The following is a 16,243-nucleotide window of genomic DNA, read 5'->3' as shown; positions in this document are numbered from 1 at the left end:
CTCTATCATATTTATAAAGACCGTTAAAGCCCTTGGTCTGTGTCTCAACTGTGTTGCAGTTCTCAGAGCCTACTGTAGCAAGGTTGGTGGGCTGTAGTGGAGACCTGTTGTCCTGGCTGTTATTGATTGTGTTTTTATGGTGGTGTCTAGGCATCTGCGTTTGTGATGATTGTAATTCTAGGTGCCGATACCTTGCCTTTGTTTGTGGGTGTTTGTTCCTTGGTTTTTGTTTCCTCTCTGGTTCTTAGGAGAGTGTGATATCTGTGTGCTGCCTAGTAGGAAATTCTTCTGGGATCCTGCTAGGTGTGACCACTGGGGGTTCCAAGTAAATGTGTTTCTAGGCATTGGAAGCTGACACTTGGGAATGGGGATGGGTTTGGGGGAGTGGTTTGAAGGGGTTCACAGGAGAAAAGAAAGCAGGATGTTCCACTACAGTCTGCTTAGTCCCCCAAGAAAGGAGGCAGAGTGAAGAGAGGCCACACAGGTAGTCTGCCAAAGAGCTGGGGGTGAGACTGGAGAACTGGATTTGTAGGAGACAGAGAGAGTGAAGATCAGCAGTTAGCCTACTTGCTTCTCTGGCAGGCTTGGCTTGCAGTTTCCCAGGAGATGCCTGGTGTACTTAAGGGCTGGGATAAAGAGAAGAGCAGGGGGAATGGCTGGAGGGGAAGATCTGTGTGATGTGCTGGAGATCAGGGGCACAGAGAGGGAAGGGAGGCCACAGCAGATGGTCTCCTACAGAGCTGGGGTGAGACTGGGTGACTGGGTTGGAGGAGAGGAGGGAGAGGTGAAGATCTGCAGTTAGCTTACTTGCTTCCCTGGCCGGTGGGTTCCCAGAGAATTCAGTCCACTTTTTTTTATGACTGACTAGAACTCCATTGTAAGTGACAACACAATTGTTTACCTTTTCATCTCAATAGACATCTAGGCTTTTCCACTTTTGAGCAACAGTGAATAGTGACTTTGTTTTTAGAACTTTGGGATATATCACATGATAATCCTATTTAACCTTTCATTTTGTTTTGTTTTGTTTTTGTAGACTCTCACTATGTATTGCTGGATAGCCTAGATATTCCTTGTGTAGACCAAGTTGGCCTTGAACTCACAGAAATCCACCTGCCTCTGCTTCTGAGCACAGGAATTAAAAGTGTATATTACCAAGCCCAATTTTTTTTTTTTGAGAAACTACCAAATTAACATTTGATGCTATATAATTATTTAATCCCGTCTTTCTGAGAAGTTCGTGGGTTATTGTTACTGTGCATGTCATGTGCCACAGCAGGGAGTCCACTTTCTACCCTTACATGGGTTCTCAGGATGGAGCTTGGGTTGTCGGGCTTGCCACATGGCCAATCCACACGAGTTATTTTCTTATATTACCATTATAAGTACTGGTAAGTTATAAGGTAAATACTGCTACATAAGGGGGTGAGTTAGTAAGTTAAGTAATCTGAGAAGTTTTAATTTTTTTGTACTTTGAGGCTTTTGTGTTGATTGATTACTGGCATTATTTCATGAAATGCCTTATGAATGAATGTAAACTGAAATGCTTTATGTTATCTAATAAAATTAATAAATATTTGGTGTGATAAAGAAGGAAGGACAAGAATACTAATACTTTAGCTTATTTTAGTTCAGGTCAAGCATTAGAAAACTTTTGCCTCTTCATGTATGAATATATAATGCCATCTTGGTTCTAAGAGAGTTTAGGAGTTTGTTTTGGGGTGTTGAGGGGTTTGGTATGTTTCGGTTTTTTCTTTTGTTTTATTTTTTTTACCGTCTTGCTATGTAGCTTTGGGTAACCTCAAACTCATAGCAATCTTCCTGCCTCCTTCTCCTGAGGGCTGGGATTACAGACATGTACCACCACGTCTGTCCACACCTAATTCTTTTCTATTCTTTCTTTCCTACAGTTCATCCATGAGCTCAGATTTCCCACATTACAACTTCAGGATGCCTAATATTGGATTCCAGAATCTGCCTCTCAACATATACATTGTGGTTTTTGGCACTGCTGTATTTGTCTTCATCCTTAGTTTACTCTTCTGTTGCTACTTGATTAGGTAAGCAATTTTTATTGTTTTCTGATATTTCAGAATACATTAAACAGTTATTTCTACCATAAGGTCAAAATATGTGTAAGAATGGGCCAGCTTTCTAAGGCCATAGTAGCTTAGCATTTTGACTGTGAGTTGGTGTTCAGCAACCCACTTTTGTGCGATCTTCAATCCTATCAGCTGATGAGGTGTTTTACTCTGTAGTAAAAAATGGTTTTCAGTAGCTCTTCCACAATATTAGCACCCCATCCAGATATACTTACATCATCATCATTTCCAAGATTTAATCTACTTTCTCTTTTTAAGTTTTGTTTTGAGACAGAGCCTCAGTCTGTGCATCCCTGACTGGTCTCGTACCCATTATGTAGACCAGGCTGGCCTTGAACTCATAGAGATCTACCTGCCTCTGCCTCTAGTGTCCTGATTTAGTCTACCGGAAGTTGCTCCTGTAGAAGGCATTTTGTATCACTGTCATCTGAAGTCATCATGAGTCAGAAGACAATGTCTTAAGACAAAAGCTATGCCTTAAAAAGCCTCTTGCAGCTTATCTTTCAAGACTTTAAACACCTCTGTTGGGTATTCATGTAATTATTTATCTGCATAACACACTAAACATTCCACACTGCAAACATTACCCATACACAGAGACATAGGACAGAAGGGACCCTATATACTTGGGGTGAGATGATAGATTTTGTCACTGATGATTCATGCCTGGCTGAGTTGATATTATCTGAACACTTTTATCTTTTACATCATGAAATAGAGCCTAATTTTTTTTTTTTTTTTTTTTTTTTTTTTTTTTTGGTTTTTTGAGACAGGGTTTCTCTGTGTAGCTTTGCGCCTCTCCTGAAACTCACTTGGTAGCCCAGGCTGGCCTCGAACTCACAGAGATCCGCCTGGCTCTGCCTCCTGAGTGCTGGGATTAAAGGCGTGCGCCACCACCGCCCGGCTGAGCCTAATTTTCAAAGCCCAAACTAACTTTATATGTAAGCCAAGTTTAGTAGCAAATACTTGTAATCTTAGCATTTTCAAGGAGGAGCCAACATGATCAAGAATTTAAGGCCAGGCTGGGCGGTGGTGGCACACACCTTTAGTCCCAGCACTCAGGAGTCAGAGGCAGGCAGATCTGAGTGAGTTCCAGGACAGCCAGAGCTATATTTTGAGACCATGTCTCAAAAAAATAATAAAATAAATGATATTCTTCAAAGAGTTTTTTTTTTTTTTTTTTTTAGAGTTAAACAACATGGAGTGAGTGTATTTGTGGGGTTGAGTTTTTATTGTTTTGTTTTGAGAAAGGATCTCACCCTGTAGCTCAGGCTAGCCTTAACTCTTGCTCCTCTTGCCTCAGCCTTCTGACTGCAGGATTGTTACAGGTATGGGCCACCTGGCTGTAGTTTCTGATAATCTGACATGTGATTTTACATTCTTCGTGGCAAATCTTTCCTGGCTGGGCATGATGGTCATGCCTTATAGCACTCAGCAGGCTAAGGGCTACTTCAGCTCTCTAGTGAGTTCCAGGCTGGCCCGGGATAGAGTAAGACTCTGTCAAAAAATATATTAGGAGAGCCAGGTGGCTCACACACACAGTCCTAATAATACTCAGGAGGATGAAGCAAGTCGGTCCTGAGTTCAAAGCCATCCTGAGCTACACAGCAAGACCCTGTCTCAAAGGCGAGGGCAAGTGTTTGAAACAACTGCTGCATAGAAGCTTAGGATTCTAGTCATAGGTAGGTAAAAGCAAAAAGAATTTATAAATCAAGTCCCCTTCCCCCCTTTCAGGACTAGGCTCATGCATGCTAGACAAGCATTCGATCACTAAGGTATAGTCTAGTCCCAGTACACCTGAGCAACAAATAATAATTATATTGGATTTTAGCCCATAAAGCATAGACTAAAATAAATTGTGTAAATTTAGGGGTTTTGCTCTTGTTTTCAGACAGGATCTTTCTTTTCAGCCTTGACTAGCCTGGAGCTTGCTATATAGACCAGGCTAGCCTCAAATTCAGAGATCTCCTTGCCTCTGCCTTCTGAGTGCTGGGATTAAAGTTGGGTGCTGCCATAAATGTCTGCCTTCACTCTTATGTGTGAATTCCAATTAAATATACAAAGAATTAGGACCACTGGGCAAGGGAGGTGGATGCTAATAGTGGAAAGAAGCTTGTGTGAAAAATAAGATAGGGACATGATTTTAACTTATCTCCCCAAGATTGTGTCAGAAAGGGTACAGTAGTAGTGACTTTATGGTTGGCAATACCTGAACTGACCATTTTTAGTTAAGTGTCAATGGTTTGAACAGCTAAGGAACTGCCCCGATAATGGAGGCTACAGAGACATAAGGTGTAAAATAGGATCCCAAGTTAGACTATTGCTAAGGAAAGGGCATGAGTGAAAAAACCTTGTGGAATTCAGATGGGGCCTATTCTTGATAGTTGGCCGATGTCCTGTCAGTATTCTGCCATGTACTTTTCTAGTTGTGGTAACTATACTATGGTTCAATTGGGAAACAAGGGCAAAAGTATATGTGAACCGAGCATGGTGGTGCAGGGTCCTCAGGCAGGAAGTTCTTAAGTTCAAAGCCAGTCTGGACTACATAGTAATACTTTGCCTCAAATAAAAAATAGAGAGAGACTCTATACATTTTGTATGTTTGTTTTAGAATAAAAGTCTTTTATGTGCATGTACCTACATGAATTTATGTGCACCACATGAATGCAGGTGCCTGTGGAGGCCAGATAGTGCTGGAACTGAAATTATAATCAGTTGTGAGCCATCTGATGTGGGTGCTGGGAATGAAACGCAGGTCCTCTTCAAGAGCAGAAAGTGCTCTTACTTGCTCAGCCATCTCTCCAGCCCCTAGAATAGAGCATTTTATTAGCATAGTATTGACACAGTTTCCTGTGGTCCTCTCAACAGAGTCCAGACAGCAGAATGTCCCCTAGGGCCTGTCCATGGAGGCCTCTTCCTGGCTTCTGGTCACAAACAGCAGTCTCTCGCTTTCCTTGGCTTATGGGTGCTGTTTATCCTCTGCTCTACAATCACTTGGTCACGTGGCCTCTTTCCTGTCTCTGCCTAAGGAAATCCTGCCTAAGGTATCTCTAAGGATACCAGTCACCCCAGATCAAGCAAGGGTTCGGAGTTTTTGAGGGATGTCATTGGAACCAGTATGCAAGGACAGGAAGGTGGACCACTGGGGCAGTGTGCAGAGTCTGTGAGAAATCCACAGGTTGCATATGGCAGTTGATATCAGACACATAACTACTGCATTCTTAGGGAAAAGAGGATCTTAATGAATGTTATAAAGTCAGTAAAAACCAGGATAGGGATTTCAAAAAATCTAGAACCCTACCTCACAACACACATAAAGTCTAGGTTCAGGTGGATCTCAGCTCTAAATGTAATAGGTAAAATAGTACATGACTTTTCAGAATGTGGGACATGGCCTTGAGAATGTCTTATGTAGCCAACCTTGAACTTTTGATCCTTCAGCCACTGTCTCCTAAGTGCTGTGGTAACAGGTTTTTGTTTTCAAACATTGGCTTCAGGAGAATTAACTTCTTAATCTTTGGCTAGGCAGACATTTCTGTAACTAGATACAAAAAGAATCCCAGTTAGGGACTATAGATTGGAAGAAACCAAACACAAAGGAGGGTGCACCAAGCAACCCATGCATGAGCCTGAAAGCCGACATAGCTAATCTACATTGATCAGTGATAAAAGGCCCAATAGGGCCAGTGAAGGGTGGACACTAATTGGGAGGGATCATTTCAGAAGCTTCAGGGATGCTAGGAATAACCTATATTGTGATGTGGTCATTACACAAAATCCAGCAGATGCATTTTTTAAATTTCCTAACTGTGTGTTTAGTTTTTATACTTTATTGAATTTGAATGTGTTTTAAATTGTTTTTAATTAAGAATAATGAGGCAAATTAACTAAGTAAACTTCCCTTAACACACAAAATTCGTATCTTCATTAGAGTATCTGATGTATTGAGATTCTTGTTTCAGTGAGATTTTACTAGAACTTAGAATGGGTGCTATCTCATGGTTTGCAGCTACTTTCTATGAAATCTTAATATCACTGCTCATTTGTGTCTTTTAGGCTAAGACATCAAGCACACAAAGAATTTTATGCCTACAAACAGGTGAGAAATTTAATTACAATTAGCTTTTATTGTGCTTTTCAGTAAACTTTGAGACTGTGATTCCATAGTTTGAACTGGGATTAGCTTAACATGGGTTCCTCTTAGCTTTTTATTTGCCAGTTTGCAGCACAGAATAGATCAATTTGATTTTCTCATGTGATCTTCTTTTATTAGGATTATTTGAAGCTATAGAAAATTTAAATGATAGAATAAAATGACAGATTTGCAGCCCATATTTGCTGAAGAAAAATGTTGTCATCTGTAACCCTTCAAGTTACCACTGACTTAACAGTGCACATCCCACGAATGGGTCTTCCTCCTTCATGAAAAAAACAGCAGCTGCTCAAAGCAGACCAGCTGTGTTTCTGCCCTTTCTCCGGGTCACCAGCCGTCACTGTTCTCTTCCTCAGTCACCAGCCTTTCGCCCATGTTTCTTACAATCCCAGCTGGCTTTTGGCGGTGGTGGTGGCAGGTTCTGAAGTGAGCTCATTGTGCACCTGTTCATGACCACTGTGTTTCTCTCCAGCACTACCATGGCAGTCTAAGACAGTTGAATGTTGTAGTTGTCTAAATGAGTGAATCTTTTTGTCTCAATTCTACCATAATCTTGAATATCTACAAGATGTTTGCATATAAGTTAACTATAGAGTAAAATTGGCCTTGATGGTCATTTAATAGGCAAAAGTGACTGGGAACTAATCAAGTGAGGTGAACAGTAAATGTGGTCCTAAGATGAATAAGAGTTTTAGCACATCATTCTGTGGTGGGATGGTAGGCTTGCTTGTAATTTCTGAAAACATGATTTGCTTTCAAAACCATTTTCTATTTGAATGTCAAACATTCAAAATTCAGACATTTTCACCAAATTTAACTTGTCTTATTTTCCCATTTAAGATAAACATAAGGTGGGCGGTAGTGGCGCATGCCTTTAATCCCAGCACTTGGGAGGCAGAGCCAGGCGGATCTCTGTAAGTTCGGGGCCAGCCTAGTCTACAGAGCGAGATCCAGGAAAGACGCAAAGCGCACAGAGAAACCCTGTCTCAGGAGTGGAGGGGGGAGATAAACATAAATAGCTAGGTGTAGTGGCACAGATCTTTAATCCCAGCACTCAAGAGGCAAAGGCAGGTAGATCTCTTTGAGCTTGAGGCCAGCCTGGTCTACACAGTGAATTCTAGGATAGTCAGAGCAACAGAGACCCTGTCTCAACCAACCCCCACAAGCAAAAAAAAAAAAAAAAAAAAAAAAAAAAAAAAAAAAAAAAAAAAAAAGATAAAACGTAAGTTTATTCTGGGTTGGGGAACTCAATGCTCAAAGAGCACTTGCTGCCCTTGCAGAGGACCCAGGTTTGATTCCCAGCACCTGTGTGGCTTACGACTAACTCCAGTTCCAGGGGATTTGACTGTCTTTTGCCCTCCATACATACAGGCACATACATAGTGCACAAATACACATGCAGGCAAAGAACCCATGCTCATCAAAATCAAATAATTTTACATGTGTGGGTGTTTTGCCAGCATGCTTGTCTGCACCATGTGCATGCCTGGTACCCTCAGGCCAGAAGAGGGTATGAGGGCATCAGATCCCCTGAGACTGGAGTTACAGAAGGTTGTGAGCCGCCATGTGTGTGCTGAGAATTGAACCTGGGTCCTCTGGAAGAGTAGTCAATGCTCTTAACTACTGATATCTCTCCAGCCCCCAAACTACTTTTTGAAAGATGAGTCTGTTTTCAGATTTTTCTTTTTTGATGGAATCCGAGCCATGTCACATTCATTTTGGCTGATGCTTGTTTGTTACCACACACCCAGGGCAAAGCAAGATGAAATTTTCCTGAGGACATGGGTGTATAATAATAAGAAAGCTTCCGAAATTAAAACTGACTTTACATTTTAATATTTTATGAATCACTAATTCTCATCAGCCAGTGCTGCTTTACCAAATTGTGGTTATTGCTTCCACTCATTTCATCACAATCCAGATGAGCATGTGTTAATGTCTTTCCCAAGATTTGCTCTACTCTCAAAAAGATTCAGTAGAGCTGAAGATGTAGCTCAGTTAGCAGAAACTTACCGAGCACGCACAAGGTCCACTCCTCAGTACCACCGAAACTGGGCGTGGGTACACACCTGTAACCCCAGCCATTCAGGAGGTGGAGACAAGATCCGAGGTTAGAAGTCATTATTAGCTACATAGTGAGTTCAAGACCAGCTTGAGCTACACGAGACCGTATCTTTAAAAAAATTAAATTAAAAACAGTGCTTTTCAGAGTATTTAAAAGAATGTTGTTAACCCCAGCACCCAGGAAGAGGCAGACAGCTCTCCATGAGTTTAAGGCTAGCCTGATCTACCTAGTGAATCTCAGACTAGTCCTGCCTGTGTAAAAAAAAAAAAAAAAAAAAAGAATATTCTGTTTCAAAGTGTAAAAGAGATTATTTATAATTTGAATGTGAGGAAAGTGAGATATTATATATATATATATATATATGTATATATATATATGGTTTTTACCTGCCTGTGTAATATACACATATAAAATATGCATATATTTCTTAGCAGAATTGAGAAATTCTTCAATCACTTCTGTGTACATGGCAGTGGCATTGAAACCCTAGCCTAGTACATGCTAGGCAAATACTGTGACCACTGGGTAAAGGTACATGCCTACATATGTGTGTGGGCATAAGAGCATTTTTTTTTAATCTTACAGGTTATATTAAAAGAAAAAGTAAAAGAATTGAATTTACATGAGGTAAGTTGCTTTTAAGTATTATAATCTTTCCTTGAGCCTTGATTTTCTAATACATGTGGTATGCTTGAATACCTTCCTTTTCAGAAGCTGAAAAAGATGGGCACCTTCCTCCTTCCCTCTCCCTACATCCTAGCCTCTCCTGTGATAATACCGTAAGGTACATTGTGTATTGTCACTGTGTCCAAACACCTGCCAGCACTTAAAGAAGAGAGAGTTGATTGTGGCTCCTAGTTTGGGGATTCATTCATCATGAAGACCTGGCAGCCAGAAAAGCTTGAGCAATTGTAGGCGCACGAGCAGCTCACACTGTGGACTCCAGTAGGAAGCAGAGAAACAAACACTGATGCTCACCAGGCTTTCCTGTCCCTTCTCTCTACATATTCAGTGTGGTACACACTTAAGGTGTGACTTCCTCCTCAGTTAGACCTCTCTGGAATTACTTAGTGTATCCTAGGCGATTTCTAAAAGCCAGTCAGTGGTTAACCATTACACAAAGTCTCAAGATTTTTTCAGAGGCTGGTTTTGAAATAGGTTCTCATTTGTAGCCCAGGTTGTCCCTGAATTCACAATTGTGCTTCAGCCTCCCAAGGGCTTACAGGCACAACTCAACATGCCCACTTTAAGGATTGCTTCTAATAGTTCTGTGTGCCGACTCTAACTACAGACGTAGTCCAGAGTGTGCGGCCTGATCTTCACTAGGAGCCTCAGGGAAGCCCTGTGTCCTGTCGCTTAGCTGAACTTCGGGACCCCACACCGTGTTTTGTGGTCGACACTGGCCTCACATGTGACTTTACCTTTCAGCTCTGTGCTGTGTGTCTAGAAGACTTCAAGCCTCGAGATGAACTGGGGATTTGCCCATGTAAGCATGCCTTCCACAGAAAGTGAGTATTGCCATGGACTTATTTAATGTGATTCGGCTTACTGTGAGCTATGGGGCATTGCCAGCCAGGCCTGACGGCTTCACAGTTGGTCTGTAATGCAGAAAACTGAGCACTGCACAGGGTGGGGCACAGGCATGTGTACGTGACATTAGGAGGGACCGGGAAATGGAACATGACTACCACTGCAGGCTCGGGCAGAGATCCAGCCCACCCTACACCTCTATAAACAGCTCTCCAGCTGGAACTTTCCAACAACTGTTTCCATCTCTTGAAGCTGTATTTTAATCAAAACCAGTTATTTTAAGTCCCAATAAATAGTGTGGCTATACATGGTGTTGTAGGACCACCTTCCTTTTTACAGACACATTCATATCCCCTTCAGTAAAAATGGGTTTATTAGAATTTTTTATTTTTCCTGCTTTCCTTCATCAGCATACTTTATAGGAAGACATGCATGACTCACAGTGTCTTGTGCTGGTTGTGGTACCTTTGTTACTTTGTGGGAGATAGAAAGCTCTGGCTTGTCAGAGGGTGATGTGGACAAGAGGGCTGAGACCCCACCCCAGACTCCTGGAGTACTCTAAGTCTGGAGCTGATGTCTTCCACCTGGCTGTCTTGTTCTGCAGGTGCCTTGTTAAGTGGCTGGAAGTCCGCAAAGTGTGTCCCCTGTGCAACATGCCAGTGCTGCAGCTGGCCCAGCTGCACAGTAAACAGGACCGTGGTCCCCCTCAAGAGCCCCTCCCTGGGGCAGAGAACATTGTATAGCCCGCTGCAAGGATCGAACTTGCTGGATACATCAGTGTGGAGCCAGGAGGAATACAGCAGACTTTGGCCTAGGCTGCTCTCTGCCTGGGGCACCCACTGTCACTTCCTTTGCCTCATGAAGAACTCTCGAGCCAGGCACGCTGAGACCCTAGGCATCTGGATCTTGTGACAACCAAAGCACTCTGACATCACCCTAGGCAAGAGGAGTGGATGAGCCTGCAGGTTTGGTTTCCGAAGTCTCCTGAGCATCTCTTACTGTCTCCCAGGCACCTCCACATCAACCAGAAGGGAAGATAACACAGGTGTTGAGAACGGGACTGAGAATGGGACTTTAAGGCCATACCCACCTGTGTGTGGACCTGTAAGCTGCTGCGTCTGCTGCCACAAACCCTCTTGGCATCCTGAGTCGTGGAACCAGCTGTTCCATCAGCTGAAGCACAACTGGCTGCTAGTGTTTGGTGAAGCAGCCTCTGCAAGGCTCTTCAGGTTCTGTTCCTTTAATAAGGCCTGCTTGGAACCTGAAGACTATGGGAGCAGCAGCAGCAGAACTCACCACACATACCAGTTCACACTTGCTGTCAAATCTTCCAAGTTAAAGCCATTAGATACACTTGGAAAGGCCTGATCAGGAGCCGTTCCTCTGTTTTCCCTACTAGTCATCAGTAATACCCAGAAGGAGCTTGACCCTGAACCTCCATTGTCTTGTGTAACCCAGGAGCCAGGGTACTGCTCAAGTACCCCACAAATGCAGTATGACTCCATTATAGCTGCTGTCCTCAGCCCACTGGCTGAGGAGTCTCTCTGGGCCCCTCAGATGGCTCCAAAGAGGAGCTGCCTTCTCAGCAAGGCCAGTCCCCATCCACCTGGATGACCAGGACGCCGACACTTTGCTTCTCTCTTCTCTTCCTACCCTCCTCTCTTCTCCTCTTCTACATAAGAAAAATGTCTTGCTACATTTTTAAACATTTATCCCAAATAAGCTCTCTATAATTCTGAAGCCAGTGAGCCACTTGGAGTTGTAAATAGTTTGAGCAAGCTCCTGCATGGCTGGCCTTCTATTGGTGTGTACCTCAGTTATTTGGACTTCAGATCCCTAACTGAAGGTGTTTTTATAGGAGAAATGCATGCTGCTCTTTGGCTTTTTCTGTCCAACTTTTCTAGAGATAATTGCCTCCAATAGGCCTTGTGGACACTGTAAATTAGCCGTGTGAAAGCACAGAACATTCTTTTTACACAGCTTGTTCTCCCTCCCTCGTCACAACAGTGCCACTGTAATGCCTCATCAACTGCCCTGCCCTGCTGTCCCAGTTGTGAGGAAGTTTTGCAGGAAGTACAGTCTGGCATGGAGAAGATTGGGGGGGGGGGAGGCTTTGCTACTCTGTTCTTGGCATTTACCCAATCTTAGAATGAGAGGGGACCTGCCTCTGCCTCCAGTAGCTGAGGTCAGATGGGGAAGAAAATTCCTATTTGTCTAACAAGTGCTAAAGGAAGCCAAATGGTTCAAACACCCCTGTAGTCCCAGCTGAGGCAGGCAGGGTCACAAATTTGAGACCAGCCTTGGCTTTATAGTGAGATCCTCTTTGCAAAGGGGGACTAGGGGGTAGTTCTTGGCAGAGTCCATTTGGAAAATTACAAATCTGGTTGGTGAGAATTGCCTGTCCCCATCTGGATTCCTATACAGAGCAAGGAAGTGAGAACCATTTTCTGAGAGCCTTAGCCTGATTGGCCCCAAGAATTCATGCCTATGTTCCTCTTGCTTCTATTATGTTTGTAGCATCAGAGTCAAATGCCAAACACTCAGTTTACAGTGAAATGTTTTCAATGACCAATGCCAGAAGTGGGCTTCTTCTGGCCTAGTTTTGTTATAGGCTATATCCGTCATTTCATATTGCATTAACTGGATACAATAAGGAAATGCCCCCTTAAAGATTACCATATGGTCAGTACTGTAAATTATTACTACTCACAGCTTTTACAGAATCCCGACCTTTAGCTGCAGCCTTTTCTATCCCTGTCCTTACTACTAAAAAGCCAGCTTCACCAAAGCTCTGTATTTGTAAAGGCAAAGTTGCTCCTCGGGCCTCCAGACAGGTTGAGGTGCTTGGTGTGCAACCTGAGTTAGCATTAGAGGACTACTGGGGGTGCTTTGCTCTGCACCAGGACCCCCATTCTGCTGGGCCTGAATGAGGTCCCCTAAGCGTTTCTGCCCAGCCGCTATTCATGTGATTGCTTCCTAAGACATTCCTTGAGCTGGAAGCTGCAACTGGGCAAAGTATGCCTCTCATCTCCTCCTTGGCTTGGTGATCACCTCCTGCTGCAGCAGCCCAGCCATACCTCTCCCAGTCGTTCTGGCCCTTGCTAGCCACAGCAACCCAACATTTACACCTGATGTCTAGGTCCCTTCACCAGTGTTCCCTGTGCATCTGCAGTTGGCTGAGCCATACTCTGCTCAGGCCCAAACCTGCAGTGAGGCCATCATTTCCTAAGTTTCTGGTCATCTTTATGTGGATATGTGAGGATTTTGGTCTACTCTTGGACTATTTGAACTCAAGTGTCTTAAGGGCTATGGGTTAGTGGAGCATAACTCAGCCCTAGCTGGACTTCATGTGATCGTTGTTACCTGGGAGTCAATTGAATTCAGCTGGCATTGGAAATGAAACAAAACCTACCATAACCAGATTCCTACTTGAGTCACTCTAACTTATGAGAAGTTGACATCTGTTTTGCTTTGCCAAATGTAATTTAGTTTGGCCTATCTCTGACCATTAAGGTTCTTGTAGCATGTGCTTACCTAACCAGGAAGCAGGACAAAACAGCCAGGTAGGACAGATGGCCTCTGAGTGAGGTTTATACTGAGGAATACAGGGGCCCTCCCACCATTGCCAAATACTGTTCTTGACAAGACTTGACAAAAGATCTTTTCCATGGCTGTGTTCCAAAGCATGCTATCTGACTTCAAACAGCTGTGCTGAACACCTCCAGCACTTATTTTCTGGGAATTTGAGATGTCCATAGAGGGTTCCAGGGAGATCTATGCACTAGTTTGAATTGTCCACTCACTGCTCACTTGCTTTGTGCTTTTCTTCAGGTCAGCCTCTCAAGAGCCTCCTTTCCTTAGCCACCATCCAGAAATTGTAGCAAGGTTCCTTGAAGACATGCCAGTCCAGTCTGGTGGGCACAGGCATGGGGGAACCAGGAGCTGCCAATAGCACATACCTTCCTGGTGACAAACTCAAGAACTTCCTGAACTATGGGGCAGTCAATCTTTGAGACAGGTTCTATGTACTCCCAGTTGTCCTGAAACTGTAAACCAGGCTGACCTCAAAATCAGATCAGTTTCCTCTGCATCTGCTGCAGTTAAAGGTGGAGTACCATGCCTAGCCTCCACACTGAATCTTGACTTGGTTGCTCAGTCTTCCTTTGAGTCCTTGAATAGGTAATTCTCCACAAAACTCACATATCACAGTAGTTGTCTTCCTTGCAAAACTCTGTGCCATGAGCACTCAATTCATTAATGTTCCTTTTGTCTCCTTTCAGGGGTGGGGTGTGTGGTGTGTGTGCATGGTACACACACACATACATGTTGAGAGACTTTATACAGAGAGCCATCCCAGAAGTTAAGGAATCTATATGAAAGGTGAGCCAGAAGCGGAGGCTGTTTTTGCATTCACATTCCTTTTGTGTAGATTGCGTCCCTTACCCCTAATGAAACAGCACAGCTGATTTCCCTACGTACTGTCTCCAGGATGACAGTCTTCCCCTTAGCACTAAACAGTCTCGGGTGCCTGGACCACTCTGGTCACTTAGGAGAACAGGTATCCAGGTAGAGGTCTCCTAAGTCCCCGGGCTAAGAGTCATTACATCTCAGTGTCTGCAAATGAGACACTACAGAAGCAATGCTTCCTACAGAAGTCTCCCTCAGCCAACTTTCTGATGAACAGAAATTGCTTTCTTTCTAAGTTCATTTCTGCCCTCTTCTAACATAAAAATGAAAGCAGCCTCCTCCAGGCAACCCTAAGGGGGAAAGCAGACATGTGCCTTGCTCTTCAGCATCCACCACCCAAAGTCTTTGCCCACTCACCTGCTTCCCTGCAGCCCAATCAGCAGCCCAGTGAATAAAGTGTGTCTGTGCTCACCCAAGATGAACCTTGAAAAGAGGAGACCTATCCTTCTGGTACTTCACACAACCTGTAGCCTGGTTAATTGCCTAAGAGCACTAGCCGCTCTTCCAGAGGGTCCAGGTTCAATTCCCAGCACCCACATGGTGGCTCACAACTTCAATCTGTAACTTCAGTTCCCTAAGATCTCTTCTGGCATTTGTGGGCACCAGGTACACACATACATGCAAGCAAACACTCATACACATAAAAATGAATCCTTAAAAAAAAAATACCTACAATGGAAGCATCACAGTATCTGACTAAATCTTAGTGATGAGGACCTTAAATGCCAGGTAAAGACTTTTTTTAAATAAGATTAACAGGACTTAGGTACACTAATTGAGTTGAACACTTGTCAGCCTGTTTTCAAGTTCAGCTTTAGAATCCAAATTACTGCAAGATGCTTTGATTCTAGTTAGACCAAGCAAGTATCCACATTCTTAGTTCCTTTGTTCATGGGGTCAGGGAGAATACCCCTGCTGTTTCAAAGACACAATGTGGCTAAGAACATGGCCCCACCAGTGTTAAGGGACTTGTGCAGTTGAAACTTCAGCACCACCCACTCCACTCCAGCCTGGCTGGTGTGGAGAAGCAGAGCGTCTTCCTGGTGATGGCCTGGAACTGATGCCTCTGGGTCTTTTGACAAGTCATGACCAGGAAAGTGGGAGAGTGGCACTTTAGTCTTGTAGTTTAGCCCTTTGGGGCTCATTTACTAGATGTAACTCCCTCAAAAAAGGTTTATGAAATGCTGAACCTCAGGTTTCATAGACTGTTTGTACACTAAGAATTCTGCAGCAGAATATTTTTAAACATTGGTTTTTTGTAAGCTATATTTTTGTATATTTAATTGCTATTTTAAAACTTTAATGCATTTTTTGCTAATCACTTGTTTAAAAATAAAACATGCATGTATGTAATTGACCCAAACACTGTAAATAAAGGGCAGATTTTGAAATACTTTGTATTATGTGCTTGTCAACTTATGCACTGGCAGGCATGAAACTGATAGACTGACAACCTCTGACCAGTCCTCTGGTGTGGGATAAAAGGTGGGGCACACTGGGGGGGGGAACTGCATCAGGCCTCAGTGACAGCAAGAAGCCAGATCACACCATCTACTCTTATTGTAACCACCAGCACTTGGGGTGGTTTGATGTATAGCTTTGTCCTTTGATAATCCACAACACTTCTAGAACTTGCCCCAACCTTAACCCTCAACGTCCTGTACAGTGGCTGTTTCTTCCCTTAACACTCACGTGGCAGTGAGCAGCTCCCTGCTGCTCGGCTTCAGCCCATGCCTTTCTTTACCAGGGCCACATAGAATCCTGGGCCTACCTCTAGGCACCCTTGTAACCCTTCTGTCCCTCCTGTCAAGTGCTTGTTTAGCACCTTGCTCTCTGATTCCCAGGTCTCCTCACCCCAGGTTGTTTTCCCTGTAGCCTGCTCCTTCACTGCCCATTTCCACATTTTCTCATGCTCTGGGGGTTCAC

The 16,243-nt window shown here is 43.6% G+C and overlaps 1 protein-coding gene across 1 annotated transcript in view; it reads left to right on the top strand.

The window, feature by feature from the left end:
* Rnf24 (ring finger protein 24) overlaps positions 1–15,710 on the top strand; it is a 49,910-nt gene extending 34,200 nt beyond the window's left edge. The window contains exons 2-6 of the mRNA XM_028878604.1: positions 1,911–2,060; positions 6,159–6,201; positions 8,906–8,947; positions 9,749–9,828; positions 10,455–15,710. Of these exons, the coding sequence (XP_028734437.1) occupies positions 1,918–2,060; positions 6,159–6,201; positions 8,906–8,947; positions 9,749–9,828; positions 10,455–10,593 (447 nt within the window). The 5' untranslated portion in view covers positions 1,911–1,917 and the 3' untranslated portion in view covers positions 10,594–15,710. The remainder of the gene's footprint in view (positions 1–1,910; positions 2,061–6,158; positions 6,202–8,905; positions 8,948–9,748; positions 9,829–10,454) is intronic.
* The last annotated feature ends 533 nt before the right edge of the window (positions 15,711–16,243 follow it).

The sequence above is a fragment of the Peromyscus leucopus genome, chromosome 4, assembly GCF_004664715.2.
Source record: "Peromyscus leucopus breed LL Stock chromosome 4, UCI_PerLeu_2.1, whole genome shotgun sequence".
In the NCBI taxonomy this organism is placed as follows: domain Eukaryota; kingdom Metazoa; phylum Chordata; class Mammalia; order Rodentia; family Cricetidae; genus Peromyscus; species Peromyscus leucopus.
This window is presented reverse-complemented; position numbering and strand designations above follow the sequence as displayed.